Source organism: Ranitomeya imitator, chromosome 1 (assembly GCF_032444005.1).
Source record: "Ranitomeya imitator isolate aRanImi1 chromosome 1, aRanImi1.pri, whole genome shotgun sequence".
Lineage (NCBI taxonomy): Eukaryota > Metazoa > Chordata > Amphibia > Anura > Dendrobatidae > Ranitomeya > Ranitomeya imitator.
In genome coordinates this window covers 482,547,795-482,564,660 of record NC_091282.1, presented here as the reverse complement: position 1 = coordinate 482,564,660, position 16,866 = coordinate 482,547,795, and the positions used below count along the sequence as shown (strand labels likewise).

General features: G+C 43.3%; 1 protein-coding gene across 1 annotated transcript; it reads right to left on the bottom strand.

The window, feature by feature from the left end:
• Positions 1 to 97: 97 nt before the first annotated feature.
• LOC138657891 (uncharacterized) lies at positions 98 to 2,109 on the bottom strand. Its single transcript, XM_069745500.1, has 2 exons — positions 1,428 to 2,109; positions 98 to 951 (listed from the first exon to the last, which is right to left on the bottom strand). The coding sequence occupies exons 1-2, from the start codon at positions 1,869 to 1,871 to the stop codon at positions 151 to 153; spliced, it is 1,245 nt and encodes a 414-aa protein (XP_069601601.1). The 5' UTR covers positions 1,872 to 2,109; the 3' UTR covers positions 98 to 150.
• Positions 2,110 to 16,866: the final 14,757 nt, after the last annotated feature.

Sequence of the window (16,866 nt, the reverse complement as noted above, 5' to 3'; positions counted from 1 at the left end):
CAAGAAATTGTTACCAAAAAAACCAAAAATCTTCGCATTCTTTCTTTAATGTTTACCAAGCTATAAGGGTTAACAGCACCATTTAATAGGCATCACATTTACTTTAAGTTAGAGAGGTTTATATGACAGCAAAGCAAAAAAAATTTTTTTTTATACGGCGCGATCCTGCCAGGGTACAGCTCCAGAACCATTAAAGTACTGACAGTATTTTTCGCGACAGTCCCTTGCATCGTCTGCCTGCCTGCCAGATCCAAGTGCTTGAAGAGCTGTAAAATTATCAGGTTGTGTACGCCATTCCCCGGGCACAATATCTCCGGTTCTTGCATCCACTGCATCAATAAACGAAGGAGGAGAATAGGAGCTCGTATCATGACGTCTCAGGAAATTATGGAGCACACAGCATGCCAAAACCACAAAGTCTATAGACGGCAGCTTCAAGTTGATAGCTGTGTGGAACACTCTAAACCGATTTGCCATAATCCCAAAGGCATTTTCAACCACACGACGGGCCCTCGACAACCGGTAATTAAATATTCTGCGCTCCGGTGTGAGTGTTCTCTGTGCAAATGGCTTCAGCAAATGTGGATGAAGAGGGAAAGCTTCATCAGCGATGAAGACAAAATTTAGGTTTGCTTTTGTGTCTTCATTTAGTGGCAACAGCAGTTCATTGTTCCTCAAGCTTTCCCCAAATGAAGTGTGTTCAAAAACACCACCGTCGGAGACTCGACCATTCATGCCAACATCTACATCGACAAACTCATAGTTCGCATTGACAAGGGCCATGAGGATCACACTGAAATATCCTTTGTAGTTGAAAAAGAAGGATCCAGAGTTGGCTGGTTGCGTGATGCGCACATGCTTTCCATCTAATGCACCACCGCAGTTTGGAAACTGCCACAGCTCATCAAAATCGGAAGCAATCCTCTTCCACTCATCCGCCGTCTTGGGAAACTGCAAGATGAGAAGGAAACATGTACAAATTAGGTCAAATATATTATGCACATACACTCTCATGTGGACATCCTACAGTGAATGAGGCGCAGTATGGGTATAACAAAGTCAACAACCCTGAGTATGCAGGCAGCCATTTTATCAGATGGCTTCGGTGACTCAGAGGGGGTGCTAAACAATATATCTAAATTATATAATCAATAAAATTAGGTTGGGAGCATCAAATAAAAGAAGGGTGGCGCAGGGTTGGAGCAGCACATATCAGAATGGAGCCGCAAAATGGTAGCAGCACATGTCAGAATGGAGGCGCAGGATCACAGCAGCACATGTCTGAATGGGGACGCAGGATGGGAGCAGCACATGATAGGATGTAGAACATATACCAATAGAAATGCGCGTAAACAGGGCGTAGAACGGGTTAAATAGCTAGTATAATATATCGACATAACACAGCAGCCAATAAAATATAGTAGTACCTCCATATAATGCCTTAAGCTGCGCACAATGGCCTCGCATGTCTCCGGAATCACAACGCTCAGGAAAGGTCTGGAAACAGCAGCGGAAAACTGCAAATCCTGAAGAGACCTTCCTGTTGCCAGGAACCGCAGTGTCACCGCCAACCTTTCATCCACGGGCACGGCTGCACGCATCGGCGTATCACACCTTTGTATGAGTGGCATAACAGCAGACAGTATTATTTTGAAGGATTCCTCCGACATCCGAAGGTAGTTTCTGAAATCATGAGGGTTATTGTCACGTAACTCTCTTATGAGACCCATGTGTGACAATGAGGATCTTTTCTGCAGCCAGCTCCGGGTCCACATGCGACGTTTTCGTTTAGGACGTCTCTCCTCTTGGAGACGTGCTGCCTGAAACACCAGGGCAGCAGCAACAACAGAACTCTCATCGGAAGTGAGCATAGTTCCTAAAAAGAAATCAAACGTACAATAAATACACGTGCTTACAAAACAATGTTCTGACCATTGATCTAATAACTATATATTTTACTACTGGTATTAAATGGAGCAGTCAACCATCTCGATCTGTAAAAGAATTAATTGGGCCACGCTACAGCTGTGTACCTGAGGTTCTCAGGCCTACCCTACTCTCCATAAAGGAACAATCGACCACGCTACAGCGTTTATCCACGTTGAAGCGCAACATATGCTACGCTGAAGCGTTATACATACCTTTTGCGGAAAAAGTCTAGTAGTAGAAGAAAAGTCCAGGAAATCCAGCGAATTTAGGAGTTCTGTTTACAGCACGTGCTACAGAGAGAAATGAATAGCGCGCTCGAGAGCTCCGGTTTTATCCGCTGGGAACAATAGTCCTTTGTCGAATGAGCGCACAGTATTGTACCGCCCAATCAGCACTTGGGAGGTGGAGAATTCAGCGCTCCTACGTAGCCAACTCCTCCGCCCTTTACATCGTATACAATATCGTGCACACCTTTGTTAGTACAGTGTAGCACTAAAAAACGAAATCTGTAGCCAGAAGCTGTGTCACTGGCTGTGCAGTGGGAGCAGGAGAATCCACACAGTAGAAATTTAGAACAGGGCAGGCAAGGTAATGACTGGAAATTTAGGGTCATTAGCAGTACAGTATTGCATTACAAAGCACAATGTGCAGCCTAGAGATGTGTGGCTGGCATCGATGTGCAGAGGCAGTGGCAAAAGCCACTAAGCATACAAATAGGATGGGGCAGGCAAGGAGATTTATGACACTGTGAAACCTGCAAAGGTAGCACCTTTTATTGTAAATGTGTAACTTTTTGACAAAAATCAATTTTTGTATTATTATTTAATAATATGTTCATGTTTTATCTTCTATTTATGTACTTTGTTTTCTACCAATGGTTATATCCTTGTGGTAATTTTTTGTGTGAAGTCGGCAAAAGCAGTGTAGTGTAGAACTATAAAACACAGTGGGAGGCAGGAGATGAGTGGCTGGCCTGGTTATGCAATGGCAGTGACAGAAGTTTTATGGTATTAATTAGGATTGTACAGCTGAAAAAGGGCAGCGCCGCTTATCTTACCAGGTCTCTGAACAAATGCGCTGCAGGATGCAGCCAAACGATATAGAAATGGTGTTGCAAAACATTAGGATTAGGATTGTGCAAGCTAAAACTGTGTTGCAGTCAGGAATCAGGAGGCCCCATTTGCTAATCAAAATCATTTGGCCTAACAGTGGGGTTCAGCCACGAGGCCCCATTTGCCAATTCTTTTAGCCCTACTGGCTAATCCAAATCATTTTGACTAAAACTGTTTTGCAGTCAGAAATCAGGAGACCCCTTTTGCTAATCAAAATGGTTAGGCCTAATATTGGGGTTCAGCCGATAGATCCCATTTGCTAATCAAAATCGTTAAGGCTGTTGTTCAGGCTCACTCTCTAAGAAAATAAATAGTGATTGTTCATTTAGTGACAGGTGACTGAAAGTTGTGAAATAGCTGGTTGAAAGAGGGCAAGGGTACGTACAACAAGATTGGGAAAAAGCAGGGTTGTGGTAGAAGGGGGAATAGGCTTGGTGTTCAACGTGTATGTGGTTTAAGTGTTAATGTTACTGAAAGCTCAACTGAACAAACACCATCTCGTACTATCAAAAGACAACTGACAACATCTGTTACTGGATGGGTTACTCAACTCTCTTTCTTTGGCAGCTGCACAGTGGTACGCCGTAAATATGAGGCTCAGAAAGAACATGTGCTCCAGTGGATGGCAGGTGCAGCATCAAGTGGCCTCTCCACCTCCTTAACATCACACACAGTAAAATCAGCAGAGATGGCACCTCAATCATCCTTATTTCTCCCATGTCACAACTTTCCAACTGCTCAACTGACTGTGGGGAACCACAGATGGGCCAGTCTGCAGAGCTCTTCACACATTCTATTCAATGGGCAGCAGAAGTGTGCTCCAAAGATTCAAAGAATTCAGATGAAGAAGGCATCTGCAACAATGCCTGGATTTTTTTCTCGTTGGATCCGGGGCCGGACAAAGTAGGGTCCTTGAAAATCCACCAGACCCTCGTCATCAGATATTAACCTCCGGGGGTGGAGGTGATACTGATGAGACTCAGTTTCCGAGAGCCGCACGGGGACTGTACTGTGGTGTCAGGGCAGGGAGAGGAGGAGTGTGACTCTCATGGCGAGGAATGGGAAAACAGAGAGGATGAAAATGAGTTTGTAGATCCTACTTGGTGTGAACCCACAGCTACACAGTGCAGTAGATCAGCAGAGAAGGTGGGGGAGGAGGAAGATAAGGAGGTTATGTTGCGGCTTGCAGCACAAACATGGAGTGATGCAACCACAACAAGCATTGCATCCTCAGCCATAACTGTGGCTGTGGCCAGCACCGGTTGCAAGTCTGCAGTCTGCAGGGGCAACAAGGGTTGTCTAGCCTGGGTCTTTTCTGAGACTGCAAAGGATGACCTAACTCATGTTATGTAACAACTTTGCAAAAAAAACTCAGTTTAGGCAAAAATTACAATAATTTGACTACTACATGCATGAACTGGCACATGCGCGATCAACATGCCTTAGTCTGGGAATCATACTGTGCTAAAAAGCGGATTAGCGGGCATCTGCTGCATCTCCCTCCTCCATCACCATGCCAAGTCTTCTTTCTCACACAGGTCTCCAGAACCTCCACTTCTTTACCCCCTACAGTTGGAGTGAGTGAGAGTCCGTCAGCTGTTACAGAAGTGGAGATGCCTGCTGTTTTTGTTTCAATGAGTGCACCACACCTTTCTCAATCCATCATAACACCTACGCCTGCACCTCACTCAAAGTCCAGCAATTTGTCATGGTCACCGTTCTCCACTCTCTCTCAGTGCAGCAGCCAGCCATCGGTGCCGCATTTGTGGTCACGTAAAAGATTGTTTCCTCCTACACATGCCAAAGCTAAGAGCTTGTGCTTCACCATCTACAATCTGTTGGCCCAAAAATGCTGCCTTTCTGCCTGATGGATACAAATGGTTTTCAAAAGTTGATGGCTGTTGCCATCCCCCATTACCAGTTGCCTAGTCACCATTACATTACTCCAAGATAGCTATGCCTGAACTACACAAGCATGTGGTAGACAACATCACCCATTCCCTGAAAAAATCTATGTTTGCCAGGATGCATTTCTCCACTGACACCTGATGAGCAAACATGGGCAGAGATGATACATCTTTCTGACTAGGCACTGGGTGTCTCTGGGTATACATATTAGTTCTCACAACCTAATCAACCTAGGTCACACTCCGTACTTAACTATTATACCAAGAACCAATGAAGGCACATGAAATGTATACATAAAATCAAAGAAGTTTAATACACAAAAGAATATGTATAAAATTATGTAAATAACACATAATGGATGCCTCAAAAAACGACTAAGGATCTTCAGCAGAAAAACACACACCAATTCACATAAAACAATTTGTAACACTAAATGATGTGGTCACATGGAGCCTATGGAAAACAAACTGAAAATAGTCTAAGCAAGTCTAAGCAGGTATTGAATAAAAGTGACACTCATAGAGCCTGAATAATTCAACCTAGCAAAGATCAGTTTCCCACATTACCACATATAGACCCAATTCACTAAAGTGTCCATGTGCATAGTGTTGTCTTATAAATATAAATAAAGTACATATAATCATATAGTACCTGAGTGGTGTGTGAGTGTTGCTGCGTCTCACCCCAACGCGTGTTTCACCTAATCTTCTTCCGGGGGCATGCATTTAGTGAGGAGGCCAGAAGGCCTTTTTACATGTCCAATCAAAAAAGCCGATGTGATGAGCCGGTATGTTAATGCACCTGTGTCCATGGAAACCTGTGTATATCCTGAGACTTGTCAACACATCCGGTGCTTGCGTCACTCACAAAGAGACCTCCCCCTTCCGGCTGGTGGAACGCAAGCATTCCACTCTGCGCGAGACAGAGCGAAAGTCCAGCGTCACTGTGAGTGCCAGAGGCAAGACATCTAGAGCTATTTAGAGAAGCGCATGTGCACAGTCTCAGTGTGAAACCCGGACATGATGATGTAATACCGTGGGTGTTGTGATGCCGTGTATGTTAAGTGTATTAATTATACTATGTGTAATAATGCTGAAAATAAAATTATGAATATTAATAAAAATAGTGCTGTGAATGAGAACAAACTGAGTATGCTGTAAACTACTGATTTAAAGTTAATGTTAAAAGTGAATTGACACTGAGATATGCGATAAAAGGGTGAAAAAGTGACTATAGAAATATAATATCCCAAATAATTAAATTTAGCCCATAGGCATTTATAAATACCCGTATTAAAAACCCATATACTACATTGTATACCAAGTACAGGCATATCGGTCCACATGGGGATATCTCAACCACAAGATGCTTAAAGTTATCACATCATAGATTGTCCACATCACATGAATAATGTCAATATTTATCACCATATTTAACAGACATATCCTGGTCAATTGAGGATAATTTCTGAACCCCGTATCACAGGTAACCAAAAAATAAAAATAAATCGAGTCCAAAATTCACTCAAATGCTTAGCTATTTGGATTGCATATTTTCTTATTCAAACGCTTTGTTACCAGGTGATATACAGTCCATAGTATGTCAAATAGAGTCGTAATTCATATGAAGTGGTTCCAAAACTTGGTTACTTCTAGGATATCGAATTTCCATAATTTCCCAGGCATACTGAATGAGGCATAAAGAACGCCTCCAAGCCATCCATCACAAGGAGTGGTAATTTCGATTAACTTCTTCAGCTACAGAAACCATCGACCATCAGATGGACCAAGATATCGATAGGTGATGTGAACATATCCTGCAATGCTGACTTTTAATTCTGAAGGGAAAACAAATAACCTTTAATACATTGAACAATAAACTAAAATAAAATAAAAAAGACAAAAGACCACCCAACCCCTAAAAACCTCCTTGTCAAAAACAATGACAATATATTCACAAAAATGCACCGAAGCCAAAACTCTCATTTAATCCCTGGGGTACTAGAGTGCCCAAATGGTAAATCCACCGACTCTCTACTTGTGCCAAAATTTTGCCCATATTCCCACCTCTTATCCCCAGTGATACTAAATTAATACCTTTGATTACATTGATGGTATTTCATGAAATGTTTGGGGAGGGTTTTGAGGGTCGATTCATCTTCCACCGTCATGGCATTTATGATATCCCTAACATGCTCACCTGTCCGAATGTTTAGTTCCCTTGTTGTTAAACCAATGTAGATCTTATTACATGGACATGTGGCATGGTAGATTACCCCACAGGAGGTACATCTGTCTTCTTATGGTATACACTTTAGAATTATCAAAATTAGAGAAGTTTTTAGTCTTGGTATGATTGAGATACTTTACACAATATACATGGGTAAAAGCCTGAGTTGGTGGCATGATTTGAATTAACATTAGATACAAACTGTGAACCAAAATGTCACATACATTTTTTGATCTTTTTGCCACTATAAGTGGTCTCTCAGGTAGTATCTTCTTTAAAATAGGGTCAGTATGTAGTACGTTCCAATATTTATTGAAAATATTTCTAAATTGATGCTATTTGTTGTGGTACATTGTGATCATGCGGACCTCATTTGGTCCATCTAATTCTCGTGGCTTTTTTTTCTTTATATAGGAGAACATTCTTTGATGTATTTAAAGCCCGTTTGTATCCTCTTTTTATGTTTTTCTTGCTGTAGCTCCTCTCATAAAATCTACGGGTAAGATCTGCTACTTGTGCCTCAAAATCTTCAGGATTAGTGCAAATTTGTTTGGCATGCAAAAATTGCCCTGTCTGGATTCCCCTAATGGTTGCTGGTGGATGTGATGATTTCGCATGCAAAAATGAGTTTGTTGATATTGGCTTTCTATATAAATCTGTAAACAGAAAACCCCTATCATCAACATTAATGGACAGATCAAGAAATTCAATATTTCTCCCAGCTTTATAAGTGACTTTAATGTTTAAATCATTCGTGTTTAATATGTTCATGAATGATATCAACTCACTTTCAGATCCTACCCAGATGAACCACATGTCATCAATGTACCTCATCCAGCCTGTTACCAGGCTGGAATGAGGTACAGAATCAAAAACAAAGATGCTCCTCTCCCTTGCCCCTAGAAATAAATTGACGTACGAGGGGGCACAACAAGTACCCATGGCTATGCCTTGGATTGCCTGTAGACAACATTTTTAAAAATGAAGATATTGCGAGTAGGGTTGAGCGAAACGGGTCGAACATTTTCAAAAGTCGCCGACTTTTGGCTAAGTCGGGGTTTCATGAAACCCGATCCGACCCCTGTGCGGGGTCGGCCATGCGGTACGCGACTTTCGCGCCAAAGTCGCGTTTCAATGACGCGAAAAGCGCCATTTCTCAGCCAATGAAGGTAAACGCAGAGTGTGGGCAGCGTGATGACATAGGTCCTGGTCCCCACCATCTTAGAGAAGGGCATTGCAGTGATTGGCTTGCTGTCTGCGACGTCACAGGGGCTATAAAGAGGCGTTCCCGCCGACCGCCATCTTACTGCTGCTGATCTGAGCTTAGGGAGAGGTTGCTGCCGCTTCGTCAGAAGCAGGGATAGCGTTAGGCAGGGTCCATTAACCACAAAACCGCTTGTGCTGCAGCGATTTGCACTGTCCAACACCACCCTCGGTGTGCAGGGACAGTGGAAGTTATTATTTTTTTTTTTTCCCCTCAGCGCTGTAGCTCATTGGGCTGCCCTAGAAGGCTCCCTGATAGCTGCATTGCTGTGTGTACGCCGCTGTGCAAACCAACTGCTTTTTTCAAAGCACAAATCCTCTTGTTCCTTCCTTTCTGCACAGCTATCTTTTTTGTTTGTCCACACTTTTTATTTCATTTGTGCATCAGTCCACTCCTTATTGCTGCCTGCCATACCTGGCTGAGATTACTGCAGGCAGGGAGATAGTAGCTGCCTGCCATACCTGGCTGAGATTACTGCAGGCAGGGAGATAGTAATTGTAGGACATTCCCTTTTTTTTTTTTTTTTTTTTTTTTGGTGGGAGATTAAGATTGGCAATTTGGCATTTCTGCTAGAGTGCCATCCCTGTGTGTGCCATCTCTCTCACATAGTGGGCCATAGAAAGCCTTTTCATTTTTCTGTATTTTTTTTTGTGGGGTGTATAAATTCTCCCTGATAAAAATACAGTGGGAGATTAATATTGGCCTTTGGGCTTGTGTGCCAGTCCTGAGTGTGCCATCTCTCTCACAAATAGTGGGCCATAGAAAGCCTATTTTTTTTTTTTTTGGGTTTTATAAATTCTCCCTGAAAAAAAGGGAGATTAATATTGGCCTCTGGGCTTGTGTGCCAGTCCTGAGCGTGCCATCTGTGGCAGCCCTGAGCGTGCCATCTCTCTCACAAATAGTGGGCCATAGAAAGCCTATTTAATTTTTTTTTTGGTTTTATAAATTCTCCCTGAAAAAAAGGGAGATTAATATTGGCCTCTGGGCTTGTGTGCCAGTTGTGAGCGTGCCATCTGTGCCAGTCCTGAGCGTGCCATCTCTCTCACAAATAGTGGGCCATAGAAAGCCTATTTAATTTTTTTTTTGGTTTTATAAATTTTCCCTGAAAAAAGGGAGATTAATATTGGCCTCTGGGCTTGTGTGCCAGTTGTGAGCGTGCCATCTGTGCCAGTCCTGAGCGTGCCATCTCTCTCACAAATAGTGGGCCATAGAAAGCCTATTTAATTTTTTTTTTGGTTTTATAAATTCTCCCTGAAAAAAAGGGAGATTAATATTGGCCTCTGGGCTTGTGTGCCAGTTGTGAGCGTGCCATCTGTGCCAGTCCTGAGCGTGCCATCTCTCTCACAAATAGTGGGCCATAGAAAGCCTATTTAAATATTTTTTTGGTTTTATAAATTCTCCCAGAAAAAAAGGGAGATTAATATTGGCCTCTGGGCTTCTGTGCCAGTCCTGAGCGTGCCATCTGTGCCAGTCCTGAGCGTCCCATCTCTCTCACAAATAGTGGGCCATAGAAAGCCTATTTTTTTTTTTTTTTGGGTTTTAGAAATTCTCCCTGAAAAAAAAAGGGAGATTAATATTGCCCTTTGAGCTTGTGTGCCAGTACTAAGCGTGCCATCTCTCTCTCTCTCTCTCTCAGTCAGTGGGCCATAGAACGCCTATTTTTGGTTTTATTTGTTTTCTAAATTCTCCCTGAAAAAATCATTTTATTTTATTTGGTTTCTAAATTCTTCCTGATAAAATCATATTTTTTTTATTATTTTTTTTTCTAAAGTCTCCCTGAAAAAAACAAAACAAAAAAAAAAACAAACAAAAAAAACAGTGGGGGATTAATATTGGCCTTTCTGCTTGTGTGCCAGTCTTGACTCCTGTGTGCGTCATCTCTCACTCAGTGGGCCATAGAACGCCTATTTTTTGTTTTATTAGTTTTATAAATTCTCCCTGAAAAAATCATTTTATTTTATTTGGTTTCTAAATTCTTCCTGATAAAATCATATTTTTTTTATTATCTTTTTTTCTAAAGTCTCCCTGAAAAAAAAAAAAAAAAAAAAAAACAGTGGGAGATTAATATTGGCCTTTCTGCTTGTTTGCCAGTCTTGACTCCCGTGTGCGTCATCTCTCAGTCAGTGGGCCATAGAACGCCTATTTTTGGTTTTATTTGTTTTCTAAATTCTCCCTGAAAAAATCATTTTATTTTATTTGGTTTCTAAATTCTTCCTGATAAAATCATATTTTTTTTATTATTTTTTTTTCTAAAGTCTCCCTGAAAAAAAAAAAAAAAAAAACAAACAAAAAAAACAGTGGGAGATTAATATTGGCCTTTCTGCTTGTGTGCCAGTCTTGACTCCTGGGTGTGCCATCTCTCTCTCTCTCTCTCTCTCTCTCCAATTGTGGTCCATAGAAAGCCTATATTTTTTTTCCTTGATTTGGGTTCCAAAATCTACCAGAGAAAATAACTACATCAATCATTGGTAGAAAAATATTGGCCTCTGGGCTTGTGTGCCACTCCTGACTCCTGTGTGCGTCATCTCTCAGTCAGTGGGCCATAGAACGCCTATTTTTGTTTTTATTTGTTTTCTAAATTCTCCCTGAAAAAATCATTTTATTTTATTTGGTTTCTAAATTCTTCCTGATAAAATCATATTTTTTTTATTATTTTTTTTTCTAAAGTCTCCCTGAAAAAAACAAAACAAAAAAAAAAACAAACAAAAAAAACAGTGGGGGATTAATATTGGCCTTTCTGCTTGTGTGCCAGTCTTGACTCCTGTGTGCGTCATCTCTCACTCAGTGGGCCATAGAACGCCTATTTTTTGTTTTATTAGTTTTATAAATTCTCCCTGAAAAAATCATTTTATTTTATTTGGTTTCTAAATTCTTCCTGATAAAATCATATTTTTTTTATTATTTTTTTTTCTAAAGTCTCCCTGAAAAAAAAAAAAAAAAAACAGTGGGAGATTAATATTGGCCTTTCTGCTTGTGTGCCAGTCTTGACTCCTGTGTGCGTCATCTCTCAGTCAGTGGGCCATAGAACGCCTATTTTTGGTTTTATTTGTTTTCTAAATTCTCCCTGAAAAAATCATTTTATTTTATTTGGTTTCTAAATTCTTCCTGATAAAATCATATTTTTTTTATTATTTTTTTTTCTAAAGTCTCCCTGAAAAAAAAAAAAAAAAAAAAAAAAAAAAAAACAGTGGGAGATTAATATTGGCCTTTCTGCTTGTGTGCCAGTCTTGACTCCTGGGTGTGCCATCTCTCTCTCTCTCTCTCTCTCTCTCCAATTGTGGTCCATAGAAAGCCTATATTTTTTTTCCTTGATTTGGGTTCCAAAATCTACCAGAGAAAATAACTACATCAATCATTGGTAGAAAAATATTGGCCTCTGGGCTTGTGTGCCACTCCTGACTCCTGTGTGCGTCATCTCTCAGTCAGTGGGCCATAGAACGCCTATTTTTGTTTTTATTTGTTTTCTAAATTCTCCCTGAAAAAATCATTTTATTTTATTTGTTTTCTAAATTCTTCCTGATAAAATCATATTTTTTTTATTATTTTTTTTTCTAAAGTCTCCCTGAAAAAAAAAAAAAAAAAAAAAAAAAATGGGAGATTAATATTGGCCTTTCTGCTTGTGTGCCAGTCTTGACTCCTGGGTGTGCCATCTCTCTCTCTCTCTCTCTCTCTCTCTCTCCAATTGTGGTCCATAGAAAGCCTATATTTTTTTTCCTTGATTTGGGTTCCAAAATCTACCAGAGAAAATAACTCCATCAATCATTGGTAGAAAAATATTGGCCTCTGGGCTTGTGTGCCACTCCTGATTCTTGTGTGCGTCATCTCTCACTCAGTGGCCCATAGAAAGCATATAGTTTGTTACATTTGTTTTCTAAATTCTCCCTGCAAAAATCTATTTTTTTTTTTTTTTGGGTTTCTAAAGTGTTCCTGAAAAAAATAAAAATAAAAAAAAAATAATAGTGTGACATTAATATTAACATTTGTGCTTCAGTGACAGTCCTGCGTGTGGGGCATCTCTCTAATTTGCAGCCACCAAAAACAGAGTGTGTAACATTGGGCCTGATTTTCGCTGTGGTCTCACTAACCTGTAAAGGGGTAGCTAAATCATACAGAAGTTATAGCTCACCGTGTAAGTTGTGTGACTGCAACAAATAACGTTAGTTTGGTTACGTTTTTAAAACAATGAGGAAGTCTAGTGGAAGAGGTCGTGGCCGGGGGCGTTCATTGTCAGCTGGTAATGAGGGTAGTGGTAGTGGTGGAGCATCAGGTGGTCGTGGGGAAAAAAATATTGCACCTAAGTCTGGAGCTGTGGAGCCAGGTTCGTCGTCCGGCTACACAAGGCCTCGAACGCTCCCTTTTCTGGGATTAGGAAAACCGCTTTTAAAGCCGGAGCAGCAAGAGCAAGTTTTGGCTTATCTTGCTGACTCAGCCTCTAGCTCTTTTGCCTCCTCTCGTGAAACTGGTAAAAGTAAAAGCAGCGCGTCGTTAGTGGATGTTCACGGTCAGGGACAAGTCACTTCCTTGTCCTCTTCAGCAAAAACAACAACAGAGAAGAATGCAGCAGGCGACACAACGGGTTACTCCATGGAGCTCTTTACACATACCGTCCCTGGCTTAGAAAGTGAAGCAGTTAACAGTCCATGCCCATTACAAGTTGAATCTGACATGGAGTGCACTGACGCACAGCCACAGCCAGACTACTATGCTGGTCCTTTGACTCAGACCACAACATTGCCCTCGCAGGGTGCTGATCAAGAATCAGACCCTGATGAGACTATGTTGCCCCATCACGAACGCTATACCACCGAACGACACGGTGACACAGACGAAGTTGCGCAGGAGGTACAAGAAGAGTTATTAGATGACCCAGTTCTTGACCCCGATTGGCAGCCATTGGGGGAACAGGGTGCAGGCGGCAGCAGTTCTGAAGCAGAGGAGGAGGAGGGGCCGCAGCAGGCATCAACATCGCCACAGGTTCCATCTGCCGGGCCCGTATCTTGCCCAAAACGCGTGGCAAAGCCAAAACCTGGTGGAGGACAGCGTGGCCATCCGGTTAAAGCTCAGTCTGCAATGCCTGAAAAGGTATCCGATGCTAGAAAGAGTGCAGTCTGGCATTTTTTTAAACAACATCCAATTGATCAGCGCAAAGTCATCTGTCAAAAATGTTCTACTTCCTTAAGCAGAGGTCAGAATCTGAAAAGTCTCAATACTAGTTGCATGCATAGACATTTAACCACCATGCATTTGAAAGCTTGGACTAACTACCAAACGTCCCTTAAGGTTGTTGCACCCTCGGCCAATGAAGCTAGTCATCAACGCAACATCCCTTCCGGCAGTGTAGGACCACCATTTAGCGCACCACCTGCTGTATCTGTGCAGGTATCTTTGCCAGGCCAAAGCAGTCAGGGTCAGGGAATCACCAGTTTCGTAGTAGGAAACACTGCATCTAGGGCACCGGCGGCAACAATACCATCTCCCACCGTCTCTCAGTCTGCCATGTCCACCGGCACCCCCGCTAGTTCCACGATCTCCAGCTCTCCAGTCCAGCTCACCCTACATGAGACTATGGTTAGAAAAAGGAAATACTTAGCCTCGCATCCGCGTACACAGGGTTTGAACGCCCACATAGCTAGACTAATCTCGTTAGAGATGATGCCCTACCGGTTAGTTGAAAGCGAAGCTTTCAAAGACCTGATGGACTACGCTGTACCACGCTACGAGCTACCCAGTCGACACTTTTTTTCCAGAAAAGCCATCCCAGCCCTCCACCAGCATGTTAAAGAGCGCATCGTCCATGCACTCAGGCAATCTGTGAGCACAAAGGTGCACCTGACAACAGATGCATGGACCAGTAGGCATGGCCAGGGACGTTACGTGTCCATCACGGCACACTGGGTAAATGTGGTGGATTCAGGGTCCACAGGGGACAGCAAGTTTGGGACAGTTCTGCCTTGCCCACGGTCTAGTAAACAGTTGGCTGTAGCCGTTCGCACCCCCTCCTCCTCCTCCTCCTCCTCGTCCTCCTGCAGAAGCAAGAGCTCGTCCACAGACCGCAGTCGCACAAACACTCCATCCGCACCTGCCACTGTTGCACACCAGGTCTCCCATTATGGGGCAGCTACTGGCAAACGTCAGCAGGCTGTATTGGCTATGAAGTGTTTGGGCGACAATAGACACACCGCGGAAGTTCTGTCCGAGTTCTTGCAGCAAGAAACGCAGTCGTGGCTGGGCACTGTAGATCTTGAGGCAGGCAAGGTAGTGAGTGATAACGGAAGGAATTTCATGGCTGCCATCTCCCTTTCCCAACTGAAACACATTCCTTGCCTGGCTCACACATTAAACCTGGTGGTGCAGTGCTTCCTGAAAAGTTATCCGGGGTTATCCGACCTGCTCCTCAAAGTGCGTGGACTTTGCGCACATATCCGCCGTTCGCCGGTACACTCCAGCCGTATGCAGACCTATCAGCGTTCTTTGAACCTTCCCCAGCATCGCCTAATCATAGACGTTGCAACAAGGTGGAACTCAACACTGCACATGCTTCAGAGACTGTGCGAACAGAGGCGGGCTGTTATGTTTTTGTGGGAGGATACACATACACGGGCAGGCAGTAGGATGGCAGACATGGAGTTGTCAGGTGTGCAGTGGTCGAAGATTCAAGACATGTGTCAAGTCCTTCAGTGTTTTGAGGAATGCACACGGCTGGTTAGTGCAGACAACGCCATAATAAGCATGAGCATCCCCCTAATGCGTCTGCTGATGCAAAGTTTGACGCACATAAAGGATCAGGCGTCTGCACCAGAGGAAGAGGAAAGCCTTGATGACAGTCAGCGATTGTCTGGTCAGGGCAGTGTACATGACGAGGTACCGGGCGAAGAGGAGGTGGAGGATGAGGAGGATGATGGGGATGAGTATATTTTTAATGAGGAAGCTTTCCCGGGGGCACGGGAAATTGGTGGCGTGGCAAGGCCGGGTTCTGGTTTTTTGAGGGACACAAGTGACGTAGATTTGCCTGCAACTGCCCCTCAACCAAGCACAACCGCAGATTTGACAACGGGAACTTTGGCCCACATGGCGGATTATGCCTTGCGTATCCTCAAAAGGGACACACGCATTACAAAAATGATGAACGATGACGATTACTGGTTGGCCTGCCTCCTTGATCCTCGCTATAAAGGCAAATTGCAAAATATTATGCCACATGAGAACTTGGAACTAATATTAGCAACAAAACAATCAACTCTTGTTGACCGTTTGCTTCTGGCATTCCCTGCACACAGCGCCCGTGATCGTTCTCACACGAGCTCCAGGGGCCAGCAGACCAGAGGTGTTAGAGGGGCAGAAATCAGAAGTGGCGTTGGCCAGAGGGGTTTTCTGACCAGGTTGTGGAGTGATTTTTCTATGACCGCAGACAGGACAGGTACTGCAGCATCAATTCAAAGTGACAGGAGACAACATTTGTCCAGTATGGTTACAAACTATTTTTCATCCCTTATCGACGTTCTCCCTCAACCGTCATTCCCATTTGATTACTGGGCATCCAAATTAGACACCTGGCCAGAATTGGCAGAATATGCATTGCAGGAGCTTGCTTGCCCGGCAGCTAGTGTCCTATCAGAAAGAGTATTCAGTGCTGCAGGTTCAATACTAACAGAAAAAAGGACTCGTCTGGCTACCCAAAATGTCGATGATCTAACCTTCATTAAAATGAACCACAACTGGATTTCAAAATCTTTTGCCCCACCCTGCCCGGCTGACACCTAGCTTTCCTATGAAAAGGTCTTGCCTGTGGACTATTCTGAATGACTTTTCCAATCTCGTAATTTTCTTCACCTGATTGTCCAGCATACGACATGTTTCCACCTCACGAAATGGCCAAACTCCCCACACGGGGCCGTGGTATCGCCACTTTGCGCTTGGACCCTTGAGAGTGCTGTTTGTCTGAAGAGGTGGGTGTGGCCGCTTTTGGTCGACGGCACTGCCACTGGGTCCCTCATAGTACAATAAAGTGTCTCTGGCGGTGGTGGTGCGCACCCAACGTCAGACACACCGTTGTAATATGAGGGGCCCTGTGCCTGTACCGCCGGCCACAAGACAGTTCCCCCCGTGTACCCCTGGAACCAATTTAAAAGTGCCTACAGTCAGCCCAATTTTGTTATGTTAGGCCTTCGAAGCCTGTCTGCGGTCACTCCTTCCACTAGACTTCCACTGACCAGACCACTGCTGCCCGTGTACCCCTGGAACCAATTTAAAAGTGCTTACAGCCAGCCCAAGTTTGTTATGTTAGGCCTTCGAAGCCTGTCTGCCGTCACTCCTTCCACTAGACTTCCACTGACCATACACTGCTGCCCATGTACCCCTGGAACAAATTTAAAAGTGCCTACAGCCAGCCCAAGTTTGTTATGTTAGGCCTTCGAAGCCTGTCTG

Excerpts from the sequence above, each read along its gene's own strand:
- LOC138657891 (XM_069745500.1), bottom strand. The coding sequence starts at position 1,871 with ATGCTCACTTCCGATGAGAGTTCTGTTGTTGCTGCTGCCCTGGTGTTT. Across the intron at positions 952-1,427 it reads GCTTAAGGCATTATATGGAG|TTTCCCAAGACGGCGGATGA; the intron begins GTACTACTATAT and ends CTCATCTTGCAG.